Genomic DNA, 17,317 nt, shown 5'->3' on the forward strand with positions numbered 1-17,317 from the left:
CATAAATAGCTGTCCAATCTCTGAGCCGGATGGGGAAACATAACAAGGCAAAGAGGCAGGCAGGCAGACTGGTGCAAAAAAATGGGGAAAAAAGGCTGAGGAAAAGGTGAAATCCTAGCAGAGGTGCAGAGGAGAGTAAGGAGGAGGAGGAGGAGAGAGCGTCTCTCAGTGACATCTCCAGAGAGACGAGGAAGAAGATGAGCCAGCACGGAGAATATCCATCACATGAGGCAGCCATGCTCTGAGAGGGCGAGACACACGCAGGCCCGCCAGAAGCAGCTGGTCTCGTTAGAAGAGCTGAAAACACAACTGCGGTGGATGAAAAGCATGAGGACGTCCAGGAAGGGAAGCGTGGAGATGCCAGCATTCATGCGGCAGCTGGTGAAGGAGACCGAGAAGAGGGTCAGCTCTTTCTTCAAGGGGAGCCGAGGAGGAGCAGCAGACGGGGAGCCGCCCAGGGAAGGGGAGAAGGAGGAGTTCATCCCCAGCCCTTATCTGGACCGGCCGGTGTTGGACAAGCTGACTGAGGAGGGCTGTGCCCGCTGGGGTCTCACCTACGCCCTGGGGAGCATGCAAGGATGGAGGGCCAACATGGAGGACTACCACAACTGTCTACCTCAGCTGGGAGGAGAGCTGGCCGACTGGAGTTTCTTTGCCGTGTTCGACGGCCATGCGGGCAGTTCAGTGGCTCAGCACTGCTCTCAGCATCTTCTGGGTCACATCCTGGCTACAGGTGACATAGATACAAGCACATGCATATGCACCTACCATTGCATTAGGTACACCTGCTCATTGCTTTTAATACAGATAGGGCCTGATTTACTAAGATCCTAATACCACGTGCTAAACAGCATGTGCAATCTATAAAACTGTGTGTACTATTAGTGGGTACGTGATCTACTAAGACTGTGTGTACAATTAAAAAGTGTTGCAGACCGCCTTATTTAAATGAAGATTTTGCGTGTATTATACAGGGCATCACCACGGAGACACTCGATCATTTACAGCACATTCATGTTATCACGCCTTTTTGCGATTTAATATGTTTTCAAACATGCAAAGGACGAAATACATGAAAAACATGCACTCTCCAAAAAAGGTAAGAAAACAAAATAAAGATATGTATGGCAAAAAGTGTACTTAAAGAAAAAGCAAGGCCAGCAACACTTGCGTCCTTATATTTTAATACAAGCTGCACAAGCGCTACCAAACAGACCGGGTTCGACAAGGCACACTGAAGATGACCTTGTCGAAACCGGTCTGTGTTAGGTAGCACCTGTGCGGTTTATATTAACATGATTAGAAGGACACGAGTGTTGCTGGCATTGGATTTTCTTTGAACATGCAGGAGACATCTACCAATTTTATGGGCATTTTAGACACCATCCAAAATGCATCTACAACGGAAGCGACTTTTTTTTCTCAGCACCGAATTTGCACTCATGGAAGAGAGGCTGCGCTCACTGTGCTCAAGACGGGAAAAAATGCGTACTTCAAGAAGTCTTTTTCATATAGGAGATATGTTATTAATACATTTGATTTAAACAACGAACATTACAAAAAAACGCCTTTAGAAACCTAAACGCATCAATTTAGTTTGGTCTAATTAGCCCCTTGAGTCACCCAGCATTGAGCCATAACATTTGTTATTGTCTGATTATTGCAGTTGTAGTTTGCAGTGGTTTGTGTTCCCAAGAGAAGTTTTTGTATTTTAAAAAATGGCAGGATACCACCTAGCTTAGTGTGGGCTAATAATTTGTGAATGCAACTAAAACATGTACCGGTATTACATTGATAAAATACACAGCTAATTTATTATTATTGTTCTAATTATTATTACTTAGGGCTGTCAAAAATGATCGCATCAATCAGGAACACACTTGAATTAATCATGCAATTTATTTTGACCGTACAAGCTCGTTTACACTAACCGCTATATTGTCCAGTGATCAGAGCAAACAAAAATGAGTAAGGACAAATTTCACTCATAACAAATGTCACTCCAAAATACAGCTTGAAAGAACTTTAGATAAAACTGTTGCCAAGTTTTGGGCAAATAAATGGCATACCTTCAAGTAAAACTTTTAAAAACATTCCTGGCTGACATTCTGACAATAAAATTTCATTTGTCAACACACATTGGGATCTTTTCTTAAGCAAATTTTAATATTTGAAGCTAGTAATCATCTGTGATTAATCGTTATTCGTTCAAATTCCTAAATTGCATTTACTTAATTTGAAAAAATAATCATTTGACAGCCTTCTTCTTCTTCTTCTTCTTCTTCTTCTTCTTCTTTTTCTCAATAATAAAAATATCTATGTGGAGTGTGCAATACAACAGTGCTGGTTTTGTTTTGAAAAGCGTTATTTGTATTAATTCCATGTGCACGTATGCGCATGCGTGATTGTGAGTGAATGTGAACAGCGGCAATCACAAATTACAAAATCAATTTTAAAAAACATCTATACGAAGGTCCTGAGTAGTCCTGGGTTCTATCCATGTTCTCCCCGTGACTGCTTGGCTTCCTTCCGGGTATTCCGACTTCCTCCCACCTCCAAAGACATGCACCTGGGGATAAGTTGATTGGCAACACTAAATTGGCCCTAGTGTGTGAATGTGAGTGTGAATGTTGTGTGTCTATCTGTGTTGGCCCTGTGATGAGGTGGCAACTTGTCCAGGTTGTACCCCCCTTCCGCCCGAATGCAGCTGAGATAGGCTCCAGCGAACCCCCGCGACCTCAAAAGGGACAAGCGGTAGGAAATTGGAAGGATGAATGGATGGATAATGTGGTTTGTGCAGAATAGATTATTCTCGTCTTGAAGCAACTTTGTCAAAATGGAGTGCACTACTACTTGGCTGCAACCAGCAGGGGCAAAGTTGAGATATTTTCGGAAATTTTGCATCTGAACAAGCAAAACATAAGGCCCGATCCACTCAAGGTTTGCGTGTATTCAAACATGTCAGAATAGAATACAAAGCATAAAAAAACAAGACATAAAATAAATATGGCCACACACGTTTTTACTACCCAATCTGGTTTGTGTACGCTTGAACAACTTTACAAATTCAAGCATATCAAAACAATGAACCAAAAAAGCAAATCCACCTTCTGTTATGATTCCTTTGGCTCGTGGCACACACAAGAGATTGCTGACGCTGCATCTGCACGTGCATAAAATTACGTCTCCCAGATGAATGGCTTGCAATTGCAAATTGGTTTTCATTGTTAACTTAAAAGAACCGTTTAAAAGAGTTGATTTGTTCACAAACGTCACATCTCCATCAATAATGACAATGAAGAGAGAGAATCCTTTGTGCGTGTGTCTAAATATTTGGACTCTCAGAATATGAAAATAATAGAGACACATTGTCTATCCAGCAATTCCATTTTTATCTGCTGGATGACTTAAGGGCTGTTTTGGAACTGGAATATACCAAAACGAATCAGTATATCTCTTATGTGGAAAAAGAAAACCTCTTGCAACACTGCATTTTTTGTGTCTGGATCATTCCAGCGCACCATCGCAGTTAGTGCCAGCGTCTCGCTGATTCCATCTTTTCCGTGTTAAAAAGTCGGTTCCACTGTAGATAACGCTGGAGGAGCTTCTATATTGCTAAGAAAATATGTTATCTATTATAGTTGTGTGCTGCATGTTCCACAAAATAGCCGATATAAATAAGGTCCACACCACTTATGCACTTTTTTTCAACTGCACTTGCAGTCTTAGTAGATCACCTGCATCAAGCCCACTAATAATATGTGCAATTTTATTGTTTGCACACTCTATTTAGCATGTGTTTTGTGGGATTTGAGTAGATTTAGCTCCAAGTCAGCTATGTGAAGTTGTGCTAGCTACATTCATGCTTTGGCCCAGCACCTAAAGGCAGCAGTATTCTGCTCAATACATAACAACGGAATTCAAAACTTAAACAGTTGCTTCTTTTTGGCACCCCCACCTGTTGCCGGGCAGAATTCATAGGGGAATTGTGATAGAGCCAGATGTGAGTATTGCATGGGAATATATACACTTGCTTGCTTAGGAAATGATCACTTCACTAACAGGGTTTATTTATACCAGTGGTGTTTTATATTGTCTCTCTGCATATTTTTGAAAATGTAGTTTACTCTTTTACTCATATATTATTAGACTTTATATTAATGCATATTTGCTTTGTCACATACATAAAATGCCAACGCGTTCTAAAAAATGGTGTTGGCCTACATTTGATTCGTTATTTTCTAAACTAAAGTCATTCTTCATTTATCGCTGTTAATTGGCTCTAGTGTATAACTACATGAAGTAGGAATTCCTATTTTATATCAAACATTTTCATTACAGCATTAAAGTGTATTTATGCATCCTTCTTGTTTTTAAATATTATTAGAGCCTTCTAAACTTGAAATAACACTTACTGTAGCCACTTTTAAACTTGTTTTACTCAATATAGCAAAAATACTAATAGAAAAAAGACCTTATAATGTACTGTTATACATTTAAGACACAATGTTTGGTAATATAGACTCATGCACAAACAGACACATGGATTTTTAACCCAACCAATAACCTGTGGGAATACTGGAAATGGTTTGAGGATCTGCTGTGCAATACAGCATAGAACTTTAGATGTATTATTCATTTATCCATTCATAGACTTGAAATTGCTTAATCTATATAGGAAGATGTGCTTAAATATGTATATATTTGACTAATAATGGGTTAGTCAAACACAAAACAGCAATTCACTTTGAGGATTTTTTTATTTTAATGAATATGTTTACAAAAAGTGCAGTAGAGTTGAAGCCACAAAATCCAATGCACAATGTGGTGAGGGACAACTGTATTACATTACTGCACTGTAGTTAATATAAAATATGTAAATCTATGCTATCACATTCCGTCTGAATTTGGATAGTATAATTTCTCTTATTTTGCCACTTTTTTTTAAGTGTGAATGTTGTCTGTCTATCTGTGTTGGCCCTGCGATGAGGTGGCGACTCGTCCAGGGTGTACGCCGCCTTCTGCCCGATTGTAGCTGAGATAGGCACCAGCGCCCCCGCGACCGCAAAGGGAATAAGCGGCAGGAAATGGATGGATGGATGGACAATGTAAATATCAAGAACAATACTACACTTGTTATCAAATTATTACCTCAGATAGTGCTATAAGTGCCATTTGAAATCGAATTATGATTTTTATAGGCTTCACGGTGGGAGAGGGGTTAGTGCGTCTGCCTCACAATACAAAGGTCCTGCAGTCCTGGGTTCAATCCCAGGCTCGGGATCTCTCTGTGTGGAGTTTGCATGTTCTCCCCGTGAATGTGTGGGTTCCCTCCGGGTACTCCGGCTTCCTCCCACTTCCAAAGACATGCACCTGGGGATAGGTTGATTGGCAACACTAAATTGGCCCTAGTGTGTGAATGTGAGTGTGAATGTTGTCTGTCTATCTGTGTTGGCCCTGCGATGAGGTGGCGACTTGTCCAGGGTATACCCCGCCTTCCGCCAGACTGTAGCTGAGGTAGGCGCCAGCGCCCCCCGCGACCCCAAAAGGGAATAAGCGGTAGGAAATGGATGGATAGTAAAACATTGCTATAACTTACATATTAGAACTTGATGATAAAAATGATGATAACTGTTGTGTTCAGGTCACTCAGTAGCAAGGATTGTGTTCCCCGGGATGTGGGGGTAAAAGCAGGAGATGCAGCATGCGGGTAAAAATATTTTAATCCACAAAGAAAAGACGAAAATATAAAAGCCACGTGCAGCTGGAAGCGCACCAGACAATCTAAACTAGCATAGCATAGCATGAAAAACAGGACTTACCAAAGGTAGTATAGCTTACCGCACCACAGACAATGCAACCGTCCCGAATGCACAATGACATGGGTTTGAAGAAGGACATAATTAGGGTAGTAGCAGGTGGAGCCACTAATCAAGAAACAAAACCAGGTGTGAAGAATGCTCAATTCTCCTAGCAACAGGAAACCTAACTAAGGGAGGCTTAATGGGATCATGACAGTACCCCCCAACCCCCAACAAAAAAAACAATTCAAAAGTCTTGGGAGGGAGGATGGAGGAATTGGCAGCAGGTCATCACACAAAGTGTTCCCGAAGCCACCGGGGACAAGTCAGGTGGCGGTGAGTCAAACACCACTGCAGCTAGCTAAGTGGGTGGTCACGCTTTGGCAAGGTCTTTGGCCAACAAGAAGGCGGATGTGAGCGGCACCAGAATCTTAGCAGCCACAATCTCACAGCCAAGTCCTGGGGTCGCTACTGATAGGGCGGGGGCGTCCATGAGATGGCCACATGCGTGGCCGATGAGAATGGGGGGGGGCATCCATGGACAAGGTGGCGCAGTGCTGGCAAGCGAGGAGGGCGAAACGTCAGACGGGCGTTTGTTTTGCAGGCAAGCTGGAAGTTGCGGAGGCCGCAGGACTGGATGCGACGCTGGAGACTTCTGCAGACCCACCAGCAGGCAGCTGGGCGGGAGGTCGAGCTGAAGCGGTGACATGGGTTTAAAAAATGACATAATTAGGGCGGTAGCAGGTGGAAACACTAATCAAGAAACAAAACCAAGTGTGGAAAATGCTCAATGCTCCTAGCAACAGGAAACGTAACTAAGAGAGGCTTCGGAGCACTGGCACACAAACAATAAACTACCAACTGACAAGATCTATAGTGACGGATTACATTAACAAATTTTACTACTTACTATATTTACTATTTACTATTTATATATTTACTTCTGGGCAGCACGATGGAAGAAGGGTTAGTGCGTCTGCCTCACAACACAAAGGTCCTGAGTAGTCCTGAGTTCAATCCCGGGCTCGGGATCTTTCTGTGTGGAGTTTGCATCTTCTTCCCGTGACTGTGTGGGTCCCCTCCGGGTACTCCGGCTTCCTCCCACCACAAAAGACATGCACCTGGGGATAGGTTGATTGGCAACACTAAATTGGCCCTAGTGTGTGAATGTGAGTGTGACTGTTGTCTGTCTCTCTGTGTTGGCTCTGCGATGAGGTGGCGAATTGTCCAGCGTTCACCCCGCCTTCCACCCAAATGCAGCTCAGATAGGCTGCAGCACCTCCCGTGACTCCAAAAGAGACAAGCGGAAAAAAAATGGACAGATGGATGGACTACATATACCATTATTTACTATTTCTTAATTTTACTGTATATTTTTTCATTTATTGAAGAAAATATATTTTATATATACATTTTTTATAATTTGTTTGATTAATAAACAAATATGAGTAAAGAAATATGAAAAAAAATGATACAATTGAATAAAAAAAAATGTTTAAATGCATTTGAATTACAGTACAATTCAATATCATGCCCAATTCTAGTGGTGTTTTTTATGTCCTTTTCCACACAGGTGGAATGGGGCCCGAGGATGACCCTGACAGAGTGAAAGAGGCCCTAACAGAGGGCTTCCTGCAAACAGACAAGCGTCTCCACTGTGTGGCCCGTCGAGAAGGCTGGGAGAGAGGCGGCACCACAGTGGTGGCCGCCCTAATCTCGCCGTATTACATTTATTTCGCCAACTGCGGAGACTCGAGGGCCATCTTGTGTCGCTCAGGTGAGGTTTGCTTCTCCACCGAGGACCACAAACCTTACAGCCCTCTGGAGAAAGAGCGCATCGAGAGCGCCGGAGGCTCTGTGTCAATCCAACGTATCAATGGTTCTTTGGCCGTGTCTCGTGCGCTGGGCGACTTCGGCTACAAAGGGGCGGAAAACAGGTCGCCCAGTCAGCAGATGGTCTCGCCTGAGCCTGAAGTGTCCGTCATGGAGCGATCACCAGCTGATGAGTTCCTCGTGCTGGCCTGCGACGGAGTGTGGGACACTATCAGCAACGAGGACTTATGCGCCTTCATACGCAACCGTCTGCAGGTGTGCACTGACCTGAGGGACGTCTGCTCGCAGGTCATTGACCTCTGTCTCTTCAAGGTCAGAACCTGTTACGTTCTTTTTGTTCTTTAATAGGTGGAGGAGTCATGTTTGGTTCTTTTAATGGGTGTTCAAAATGTAAAAATATCGAGGCAATAGAAGCAATTTCTTCTAAATTTCTCCTATTTTATCATAATATATCATTTTAAACAGTAAAAAAATCCTCCAAAAATTAAAAATTCACAAAAGTCTTCTGATACACTCCATTAGTATTTCAGTGAGTGTCATAACTGCCCAATCACCACTATACCTACATTATTTTAAATGGGCTAAGTATTTTATATAATGAAACAATCTGCCTAACCGTGGCTGTGGAGTTAAATGAAGACTATCTGTGAAATATCTCTGACACTGAAATAGCCACTGGAGTATTTAAGTAGTTACATTATATATAATGCATTACATATGTCTGTCTTTGGACGTAAAATAATGTGAAACTATAAATATAATTTGGACTAAGCACAGTTAAGTAATGTAACAATTTAATATAACAATAGGGACGGCGTGGCGCAATTGGGAGAATGGCCGTGCCAGCAACTTGAGGGTTCCTGGTTCAATCCCCACCTTCTACCAACCTCAACACGGCCGTTGTGTCCTTGAGCAAGACACTTCACCCTTGCTCCTGATGAGTCGTGGTTAGGGCCTTGCATGGCAGCTCCCGCCATCAGTGTGTAAATGTGTGTGTGAATGGATGAATGTGAAAATAGTATCAAAGCGCTTTGAGTACCTTGAAGGTAGAAAAGCGCTATGCAAGTACAACCCATTTACCATTTAATAATTTGGTCAGTCGTCCCCAACCACCTGCCCAGGACTCATTTCCTACCGGGCCGCTCAGAAACATAAAATAATTTATAAACGACCACATTTTCTCCGACTTAACTTTTGCCAGTCCTACTAGACACACCAACTAACTTGTTCATAGATGTATAATACGAATCCTGATTGGAAGTCGCTATTTGTTATATCTTTGTTACATGGGCCAATGGAAATGAGCTAGATTGTAGCCAATGGCTAATTTCCATCTGCAGGTTGATGGTATATACAACAAGATCCACTTAAGATAGACAGCACCAACACCAGACATAAACAGTACCATAGAATACACAGACTACAATATAATAATACAAATTAAATTAAGGGTGACCCATACAAAACACTACGTTACTGCATGACCTCAGCACAGGACAGAGAATAAAGTCAATGTGTATGTATATATATATATATATATATATATATATATATATATATATATATATATATATATATATATATATATATATGTATCAATAAAGTCAACATTGTAGTGAATGTGCAGATGGGGAAGTTCTATAGTGCCCGAGTGCAAGTTTGTAAAATTGTTACAAATGAGTGTGCTAAAGAAAGAAATGATATGTCTTCTGTGGCCTGCTAAACTAAAGTACTGCTATTATTTTTTGCACGAGTAGTTAGCATTAACATATGTGTCTACGCCAAAAAGCATACATAAGTGTATCTATCTATGACATATTGTACAGAATATGATTACATAACTTTTAAAATACAAAAAGAAATCAGTTGAAACTAATGGTAAGTATACTTTTATCATATTCCTGCTTCCACCATCCTAGTTAGTGCCATTGTGTCCTTGGGCAAGACACTTTGCCCACCTGCTCCCAGTGCCACCCACACTGGTTTAAATGTAACTTTGATATTGGGTTTCACTATGTAAAGCGCTTTGAGTCATTAGAGAAAAGCGCTATATAAATATAATTCACTTCACATCATATATCTATGCTATTGTCCTTGACGATGACGTATTACATATAATACATTAGATACGTTATAAGCCCACAAGTTAGCAAAAATTAGTAAAAAAACAAAAGCCTTTGGAGAGGTTTTTTTTTATTTTTACAAAGGGCAAACAAAGGCCAGGGCTCCCATTAATTAAGTTAAAGTTTAGCGCTGGTGCCTCACAAAACAAAAGTCCAGGGTTCGATGCCTGGGTTCGGGGTCTTTCTGTGTGGAGTTTGCACGTTTTCATGACTGTGTGGGTTCTTTCCGGGTACTCCGGCTTCTTCCCACCTCCAAACACATGCACCTGGAGATAGGCTGTTTGGAAGTACTAAATTGGCTCTCTGGTGTGAATGTTGTCTGTCTATCTGTGTTGGCCCTGCGATGAGGTGGTGTCTTGTCCACGGTGTACCCCGCCTTCCTTATTTATCTGACACACGAGGAAGGTCGGTCCATGAAAATAATGCCTACATTGAACCAGTCCCTGGTGCAAAAAAATGTGGGGATCCTTGGTCCAATAGCACAGTGGGAATTAACTATTATAGTACAAGTGGCAAAACCAAAACAAAATTGACAAAGAAAAAAAATCTCCCCTCCAAAATTTGGAATGTATTGGTTCATGTGTCCTTCATTGGATAGGAGCAAAGAACATAAACATCTGCCAAGTCTGCACAAACCAACAGTGGACATGCCCTCCGGTCCACTGTCATGTCCATCATGTCATTGTTATGTAACAACGCTTCAGTGTGGAAATGCATAATAACCTCAAATGTCAGAGCTTTTTCTTCTTCTTCTTCTTCTTCTTCATCGCATGCACATTTCTCTGCTCCACTGCAGCTGTGTGCGAGTAAAAAATATAGGCGGCACTATTTAATGTTTGAGTCGTTAGACGTGTGTCGGGTCCGCTTCTTATAGCACTTATCCATGCATGCTGATGCTACTTTCCACCACAGGGCAGCTTGGACAACATCAGCATCATCCTGCTTTGCTTCCCTAGCGCCCCCCAGCTGTCTACAGAGGCATTACACCAAGAGGCTGAGCTAGAGGATCTGCTGGAGTCCAAAGTAGCAGGTAATGGAATACAAGCAATTTTCTAGCTTTACTCTTCTCAATAGCTGTTTATTGTGCTATTGCTGTATCACAAGTAGTAAAAACAATGACAAATTAAAGCTGCAATCAGCGTTGAACAGACCCTCGCAACCGCGTGCGCATGCAGTCACATCCTTCCCAATGCCCTGACCAACCATCAAAAATTTCAGGAAGATTGGAGCATTTGGAAGAAAGTTATGGCCGTCAACATTTTTCACCACGAGGTGGCGACATTGGTGTCGATATCAATGTCTAGACATGATCAGACCCCGACCTCAAAGCCTCATATCATTTTGGAAGGAGATCTGATCATCTGAAGTGAAGTAATGACTTTTTGATGGTTTATGGCGAGAAGTCGTTTTCACCTGTCAGGCTCGGTCCAACATGAATAGATACCAATAGTTACCAATACCAATAGGTACTGACCCATCTCTGCATTTATGGGTGATATCATCATTATTTTTCTACCAATTAGGATCAAGATCTGAATTTGTGGAGCCACAATATAAAATGTGAAAGTTTTGTGGCAAACCATCAGATTAAAGTTTGGCGCCATGCTACGCCATCATCTTATATCGAAGGCAAAATTCCTTCACAATTTATCATCACCCATCAGTTTGGCATCAGTCTTTTTTACCATTTAATCATTTTAAAGTACGACCTTTGTTTTTTCGAAAACAGAGTTGCCCGACTTCCTGTTTGTTTTCAAATGCGACGCAGCGTTTTTAGTGACGATAGGTGAATCTGGGGGCAGGGGCTGATTTTATTCTAATTTTAAAGGGGGCGCTAGAGAATCCATTTGGACATTTTGTGTTCGGAACCCCCAAAATATATATTTTTTTGCCAGACTTAACACACTGGCAACATTTAGTGAGCTTTGGTGCATGTAAAGGGCCTCAAAAATGCAATCAAAATAGGAGAATAACAATAAACACAGCTATTTAGTTTTAATTTTCCTGAAAGCACGCTCCTGAAGGAATCAATAAAGTCTTATCTATCCATCCATCCATCCATCCATCCATCCATCCATCCATCCATCCATCCACCCATCCATCCATCCATCCATCCATCCATCCATCCATCCATCCACCCATCCATCCATCCATCCATCCATCCATCCATCCATCCATCCATCTATCCATCTATCTATCTATCCATCCATCTCAATAGGGCCTGCGCAGCCATTGCTCCTTGGGCCCTGATAAGTATTTATGGCCGGATTCAAAGTAAAATTTCCATGTAGTAGCTGTCCATTAAATAACATTTGTATTCAAGTTTTGCACATAATTTGAGTTAACGTGCGGCCTGCGGGCCGAATCAGACCCGCGAACAGGTTTTATCCGTCCCGCGGGATGAGTTTGCGAAGTGTAAAAATGAGCGAAAATTTTTGAATGAAAGAAACTGCTGTTCTAAATGCGTCCACTAGATGTCGCAATAGCAATTATTTGTAACTGTAGATTATGCTACATATGTAAAAAAAATACAAGATGTTACAAGTGCACGGGTCGAGGAAAATGAGCAAATTACATAAATAACATGCTGTAATTTGATTTTGATATTATTTTTTTATCTTGATAGATTGAAAATTAACACCAATGAGTTTACTGATGAACATTATCGCATAAGTTATTCAGAAAGTATAAATAACGACAAATAAAGATAGTACACTATTAACCGCAACATGGAAGTGTAAAAAATACCCAACAACATTATGATTTGTAAATTTTCAGAATGTGGTTGTTCTATTTTTGAACAAAGAAAACAACCTGAAGTTGTCTTTATTTCTAAGTTATCGTGATTTTACCAGTCTGGCCCACTTGGGAGTAGAATTTTCTCCTTATGGCCCCTGATCTGAAATGAGTTTTGACACCCCTGCACTAAAGACTGAAAATAAGTCAACACGAAGCCATCATTGGCCAAAAAGTTGGCAAAACGAGTGATTACACCCCACAGTCAGTATGTGTCCATGCATTGATTTTGAATTAACTACGTGACATTCAAAAGATTTGTTTCTATAAATCTTTGCATCGGACATGCATCCGCCCTGAGACATTCTTGGTAGTAGCGTCATGTTTGTAGCGCAATCCAAGATCATTTATTGATGCTGTCTGCTATTTAACATCCGCATAGCCATTAGAGACGTAATATTTGTATTCTGTATCAATATTACAGCAGACATCACATAAAACAAGTTGTAAGGATCCGCAATACCAAGTGGGACGTGGTAGGTCAACCGTAAAAGCAATACATTTTTTGCGCTAAAATGTGCCCCCCTGTGTATGGGAGGCACATGGCAAGCAATTCATGTTTTGCTGAATGAACCGCAGATCCACAATTCTGACAGCAGTCATGCAGCCCCGGACTGTATGTCCGGGGCTGTGACTGTATGTCGCGCTTGACTGGAGTTACAACACGATTATCTCGGTAATCACTTATGTTGCCAGCTATTTAGACAATAATGGCTGTGTGTTGACTCTTTTTCAGTGGTACAAGGTCCACACTGACTACTCTAAAGTATATATGAGTTTAATGTTTGCATTATCTACCCTTGAGAAGATATACCGTTTTAAAAAAATTATTGCTGAAAAAGCACAAAAGCGTCTAAAAATCCTTTGTGTTGTACAAACCCCTCTTTCATGTCAGTTGGGAAATTGTGTTAGATGTAAAAGATATAAGTGCATTAAATTGAATGCACTACAAAGACAAGATATTTGATGTTCAAACTCATGAATTTATTTAATATTTTTTTGCAAATAATAATTAACTTAGAATTTCATGGCTACAACACGTGCCAAAGTAGTTGGGAAAGGGCATGTTCACCACTGTGTTACATCACCTTTTCTTTTAACAACACTCAATAAACGTTTGGGAACTGAGGAAACTAATTGTTGAAGCTTTGAAAGTGGAATTCTTTCCCATTCTTGTTTTATGTAGAGCTTCAGTCGTTCAACAGTCCGGGGTCTCCGCTGTCGTATTTTACGCTCCATAATGCGCCACACATTTTCGATGGGAGATAGGTCTGGACTGCAGCGGGCCAGGAAAGTACCCGCACTCTTTGTTTACAAAGCCACGCTGTTGTAACACGTGCTGAATGTGGCTTGGCATTGTCTTGCTGAAATAAGCAGGGGCGTCCATGAAAAAGATGGCGCTTCGATGGCAGCATATGTTGTTCCAAAACCTGTATGTACCTTTCAGCATTAATGGTGCCTTCACAGATGTGTAAGTTACCCATGCCTTGGGCACTAATGCACCCCCATACCATCACAGATGCTGGCTTTTGAACTTTGCGTCGATGACTGTCTGGATGGTTCGCTTCCCCTTTGGTCCGGATGACACAATGTCGAATATTTCCAAAAACAATTTGAAATGTGGACTCGTCAGACCACAGAACATATTTCCACTTTGCATCAGTCCGTCTTAGATGATCTCGGGCACAGAGAAGCCAGCGGCGTTACTGGATGTTGTTGATAAATGACTTTCGCTTTGCATAATAGAGCTTTAACTTTTACTTACAGATGTAGCGACAAACTGTATTTAGTGACAGTTGTTTTCGGAAGTGTTCCTGAGCCCATGTGGTAATATCCTTTAGAGATTGATGTCGGTTTTTGATACAGTGCCGTCTGAGGGATTGAAGGTCACGGTCATTCAATGTTGGTTTCCGGCCATGCTGCTTACGTGGAGTGATTTATCTGGATTCTCCGAACCTTTTGATGATATTATGGACTGTAGATGTTGAAATCCCTAAATGTCTTGCAATTGCACTTTGAGAAACGTTGTTCTCAAACTGTTTGACTATTTGCTCACGCAGTTGTGGACAAAGGGGTGTACCTCGCCCCATCCTTTCTTGTGAAAGACTGAGCATTTTTTGGGAAGCTGTTTTTATACCCAATCATGGCACCCACCTTTTCCCAATTAGCCTGCACACCTGTAAGATGTTCCAAATAAGTGTTTGATGAGCATTCCTCAACTTTGTCAGTATTTATTGCCACCTTTCCCAACTTCTTTGTCACGTGTTGCTGGGATCAAATTCAAAAGTTAATGATTATTTGCACAAAAAAAATGTTTATCAGTTTGAACATCAAATATGTTGTCTTTGTAGCATATTCAACTGAATATGGGTTGAAAATGATTTGTAAATCATTGTATTCCGTTTGTATTTACATCTAACACAATTTCCCAACTCATATGGAAACGGAGTTTGTATTTAATTCAATGAATTGTTTAATGTACTACTGAACAGAGATATATGATGAGCTGTCGGCCGGAGGGGAAGAACCTGATTTGCTGTCGGTCCTCACAGTCCTGGCATCCACTGTCATCCCTGGGTTACCACCAGGGGGAGGCATACAGAGCAAGTAAGAGCCACTCTGCGTTCACTTCAAGAATGCCATACCAAGATAGGCGATATTTTCTTAACTTCACTACATACATACATATTACAGTGTACTTACTAATTTCTATGTTAGGATGAAAATAAAGCTCCGATAGTATACCATTGTATTAATTAATATTATTGTATTATACTGTTCAATGTTTTTTTTTTTTATCCATTCTTCCATTTTGCCCTTCTTAGGGTTATGTTTAGTCTCATTGAATTGAGACAGTTAAAAAGTGCTATAAGTACATCAAACAGTGTGTTGGCAGAAGTGTGTCGCTCCAACAAATGCTTATGTGTACTTTATCCACTTTTTTTGGCACTTATCCATGCAATATATCACAGACAAAAACTGATCATTAAGGAAAGGAGTGGGACAGGAGAAAATCAATGTTAGCAACGTTAGCATAGCTATGTGAACTGCAGTGCTAACGTTCTCATTTTAACAGCAACGTCATTCTAAGTTAGCCTAAAGTATGAATAACTGAGGAAAAAACAGATTATCAAACTTTCAGCTCCCATGTCTGTAACTGACTGACACATAGCTGGAAGAGTGTAATTTTAAGATGCGTAGCAAAGCCTGATTTTAAAAAAAATATGTATATTTTTTAACTCATTTAATTTGTCGCAATGATTCATTGGCAGTACCATGTGCATGAGGAAGGAAGTTTTTATCCAGGAACTTTAAAAAAAAAAAGTGTAGTAATGAGGCATAAAAAAAAATTTAGTTCATTTTTTAAAAACATACATTTTTCAAAGAGTTGGACAAATGTCCACTAAGGTGGAAAACATGTGCTTGAAGTTTAACTGATGAACGTATTTTTTTTTGTAATATTTATATATTTTACCATATTCCAATACTGTTACTAAGTCCCTTGACTCCAAAAACGACTTGTCTGAGACGTGACAGAACCAATATCCACAAAATATCAGAATCAGCTTTATTGGCCAAGTATGTTTAACACACAAGGAATTTAATTCGGTAGGCAGTTGCGACGTTGTAATTAAAACAAAATGTAAATATCTAAAAACTTAAAAATGTATTGATTTGCAGCTTAAAGGGCATTGCAGAAAAAAATCAACTAAGTTACACCAAAACTTCCAAAAAGCAATGACAATATATGTATGTATGAAGGCCACTTAAGTGAACACATCGTTAAACCCAATTTCCTCAAATCACGATTTCAATATTCAGAAATTCTAACAATTATATAATTCTTTAGTTGTAGCTTGATGTCCCATTATTTCTATACATGCAAGCATCTTGTATCTGTCCTCTATAGTGGCTGTTATGCAGGAAATGGTTAAAATGGCAATGTTTGAGTGTGTCTTCTGTTCAAAAGTGGAGAAAACAAGTGTGGAAGATACATTTTACTCACGTCATAAACAGGCTTTAGGGACACATTACTGTTATGGAACACGATTAAAAAGTCAATTTTGTGTAATGAGGACATTTGAAAGTGATCAAGGATGATTGATGATGTGTGTTTGTATGTGTTTGTGTTATAGGAGGAACTGCATCATCTCTGCTTACTACCAACAAAGAGATATGCACAAGGCTACAGTAACAGATGTAAGTACTACATAAAAACCTGTAGATTTGGATTAATTATAAAGTACCTCAACTAACAAGCTTATTGGGTTCTGTGATGGAGCTCTGAAGTCAAAACACTTGTATCTCAGATCACCGTCTCCCATTAAAATGAACTGAAACCAGTTAAATTGGTGCTTGCCCCCCCAAAACAGCAACATTTGTGAAGTGAAGTGAAGTGAATTACAAACCCCGTTTCCATATGAGTTGGGAAATTGTGTTAAATGTAAATATAAACGGAATACGATGATTTGCAAATCATTTTCAACCCATATTCAGTTGAATATGCTACAAAGACAACATATTTGATGTTCAAAGTAATAAACTTTTTTTTTTTTCGCAAATAATAATCATCTTTAGAATTTGATGCCAGCAACACGTGACAAAGAAGTTGGGAAAGGTGGCAATAAATACTGAATAAGTTGAGGAATGCTCATCAAACACTTATTTGAAACATCCCACAGGTGTGCAGGCTAGATGGGAACAGGTGGGTGCCATGATTGGGAATAAAAACAGCTTCCATGAAATGTTAAGTAATTCACAAAA

The 17,317-nt window shown here is 40.4% G+C and overlaps 1 protein-coding gene across 1 annotated transcript in view; it reads left to right on the forward strand.

Annotated features, from left to right (window-relative positions):
* Positions 1-17,317, forward strand: part of ppm1nb (protein phosphatase, Mg2+/Mn2+ dependent, 1Nb (putative)) — a 21,060-nt gene continuing 3,743 nt past the window's right edge. Inside the window, exons 1-5 of the mRNA XM_061897762.1 lie at positions 1-733; positions 7,375-7,946; positions 10,670-10,787; positions 15,046-15,160; positions 16,690-16,753. Coding sequence (XP_061753746.1) covers positions 226-733; positions 7,375-7,946; positions 10,670-10,787; positions 15,046-15,160; positions 16,690-16,753 — 1,377 coding nt within the window. The 5' untranslated portion in view covers positions 1-225. The remainder of the gene's footprint in view (positions 734-7,374; positions 7,947-10,669; positions 10,788-15,045; positions 15,161-16,689; positions 16,754-17,317) is intronic.

Source organism: Nerophis ophidion, linkage group LG04, assembly GCF_033978795.1.
Source record: "Nerophis ophidion isolate RoL-2023_Sa linkage group LG04, RoL_Noph_v1.0, whole genome shotgun sequence".
In the NCBI taxonomy this organism is placed as follows: Eukaryota; Metazoa; Chordata; class Actinopteri; order Syngnathiformes; family Syngnathidae; genus Nerophis; species Nerophis ophidion.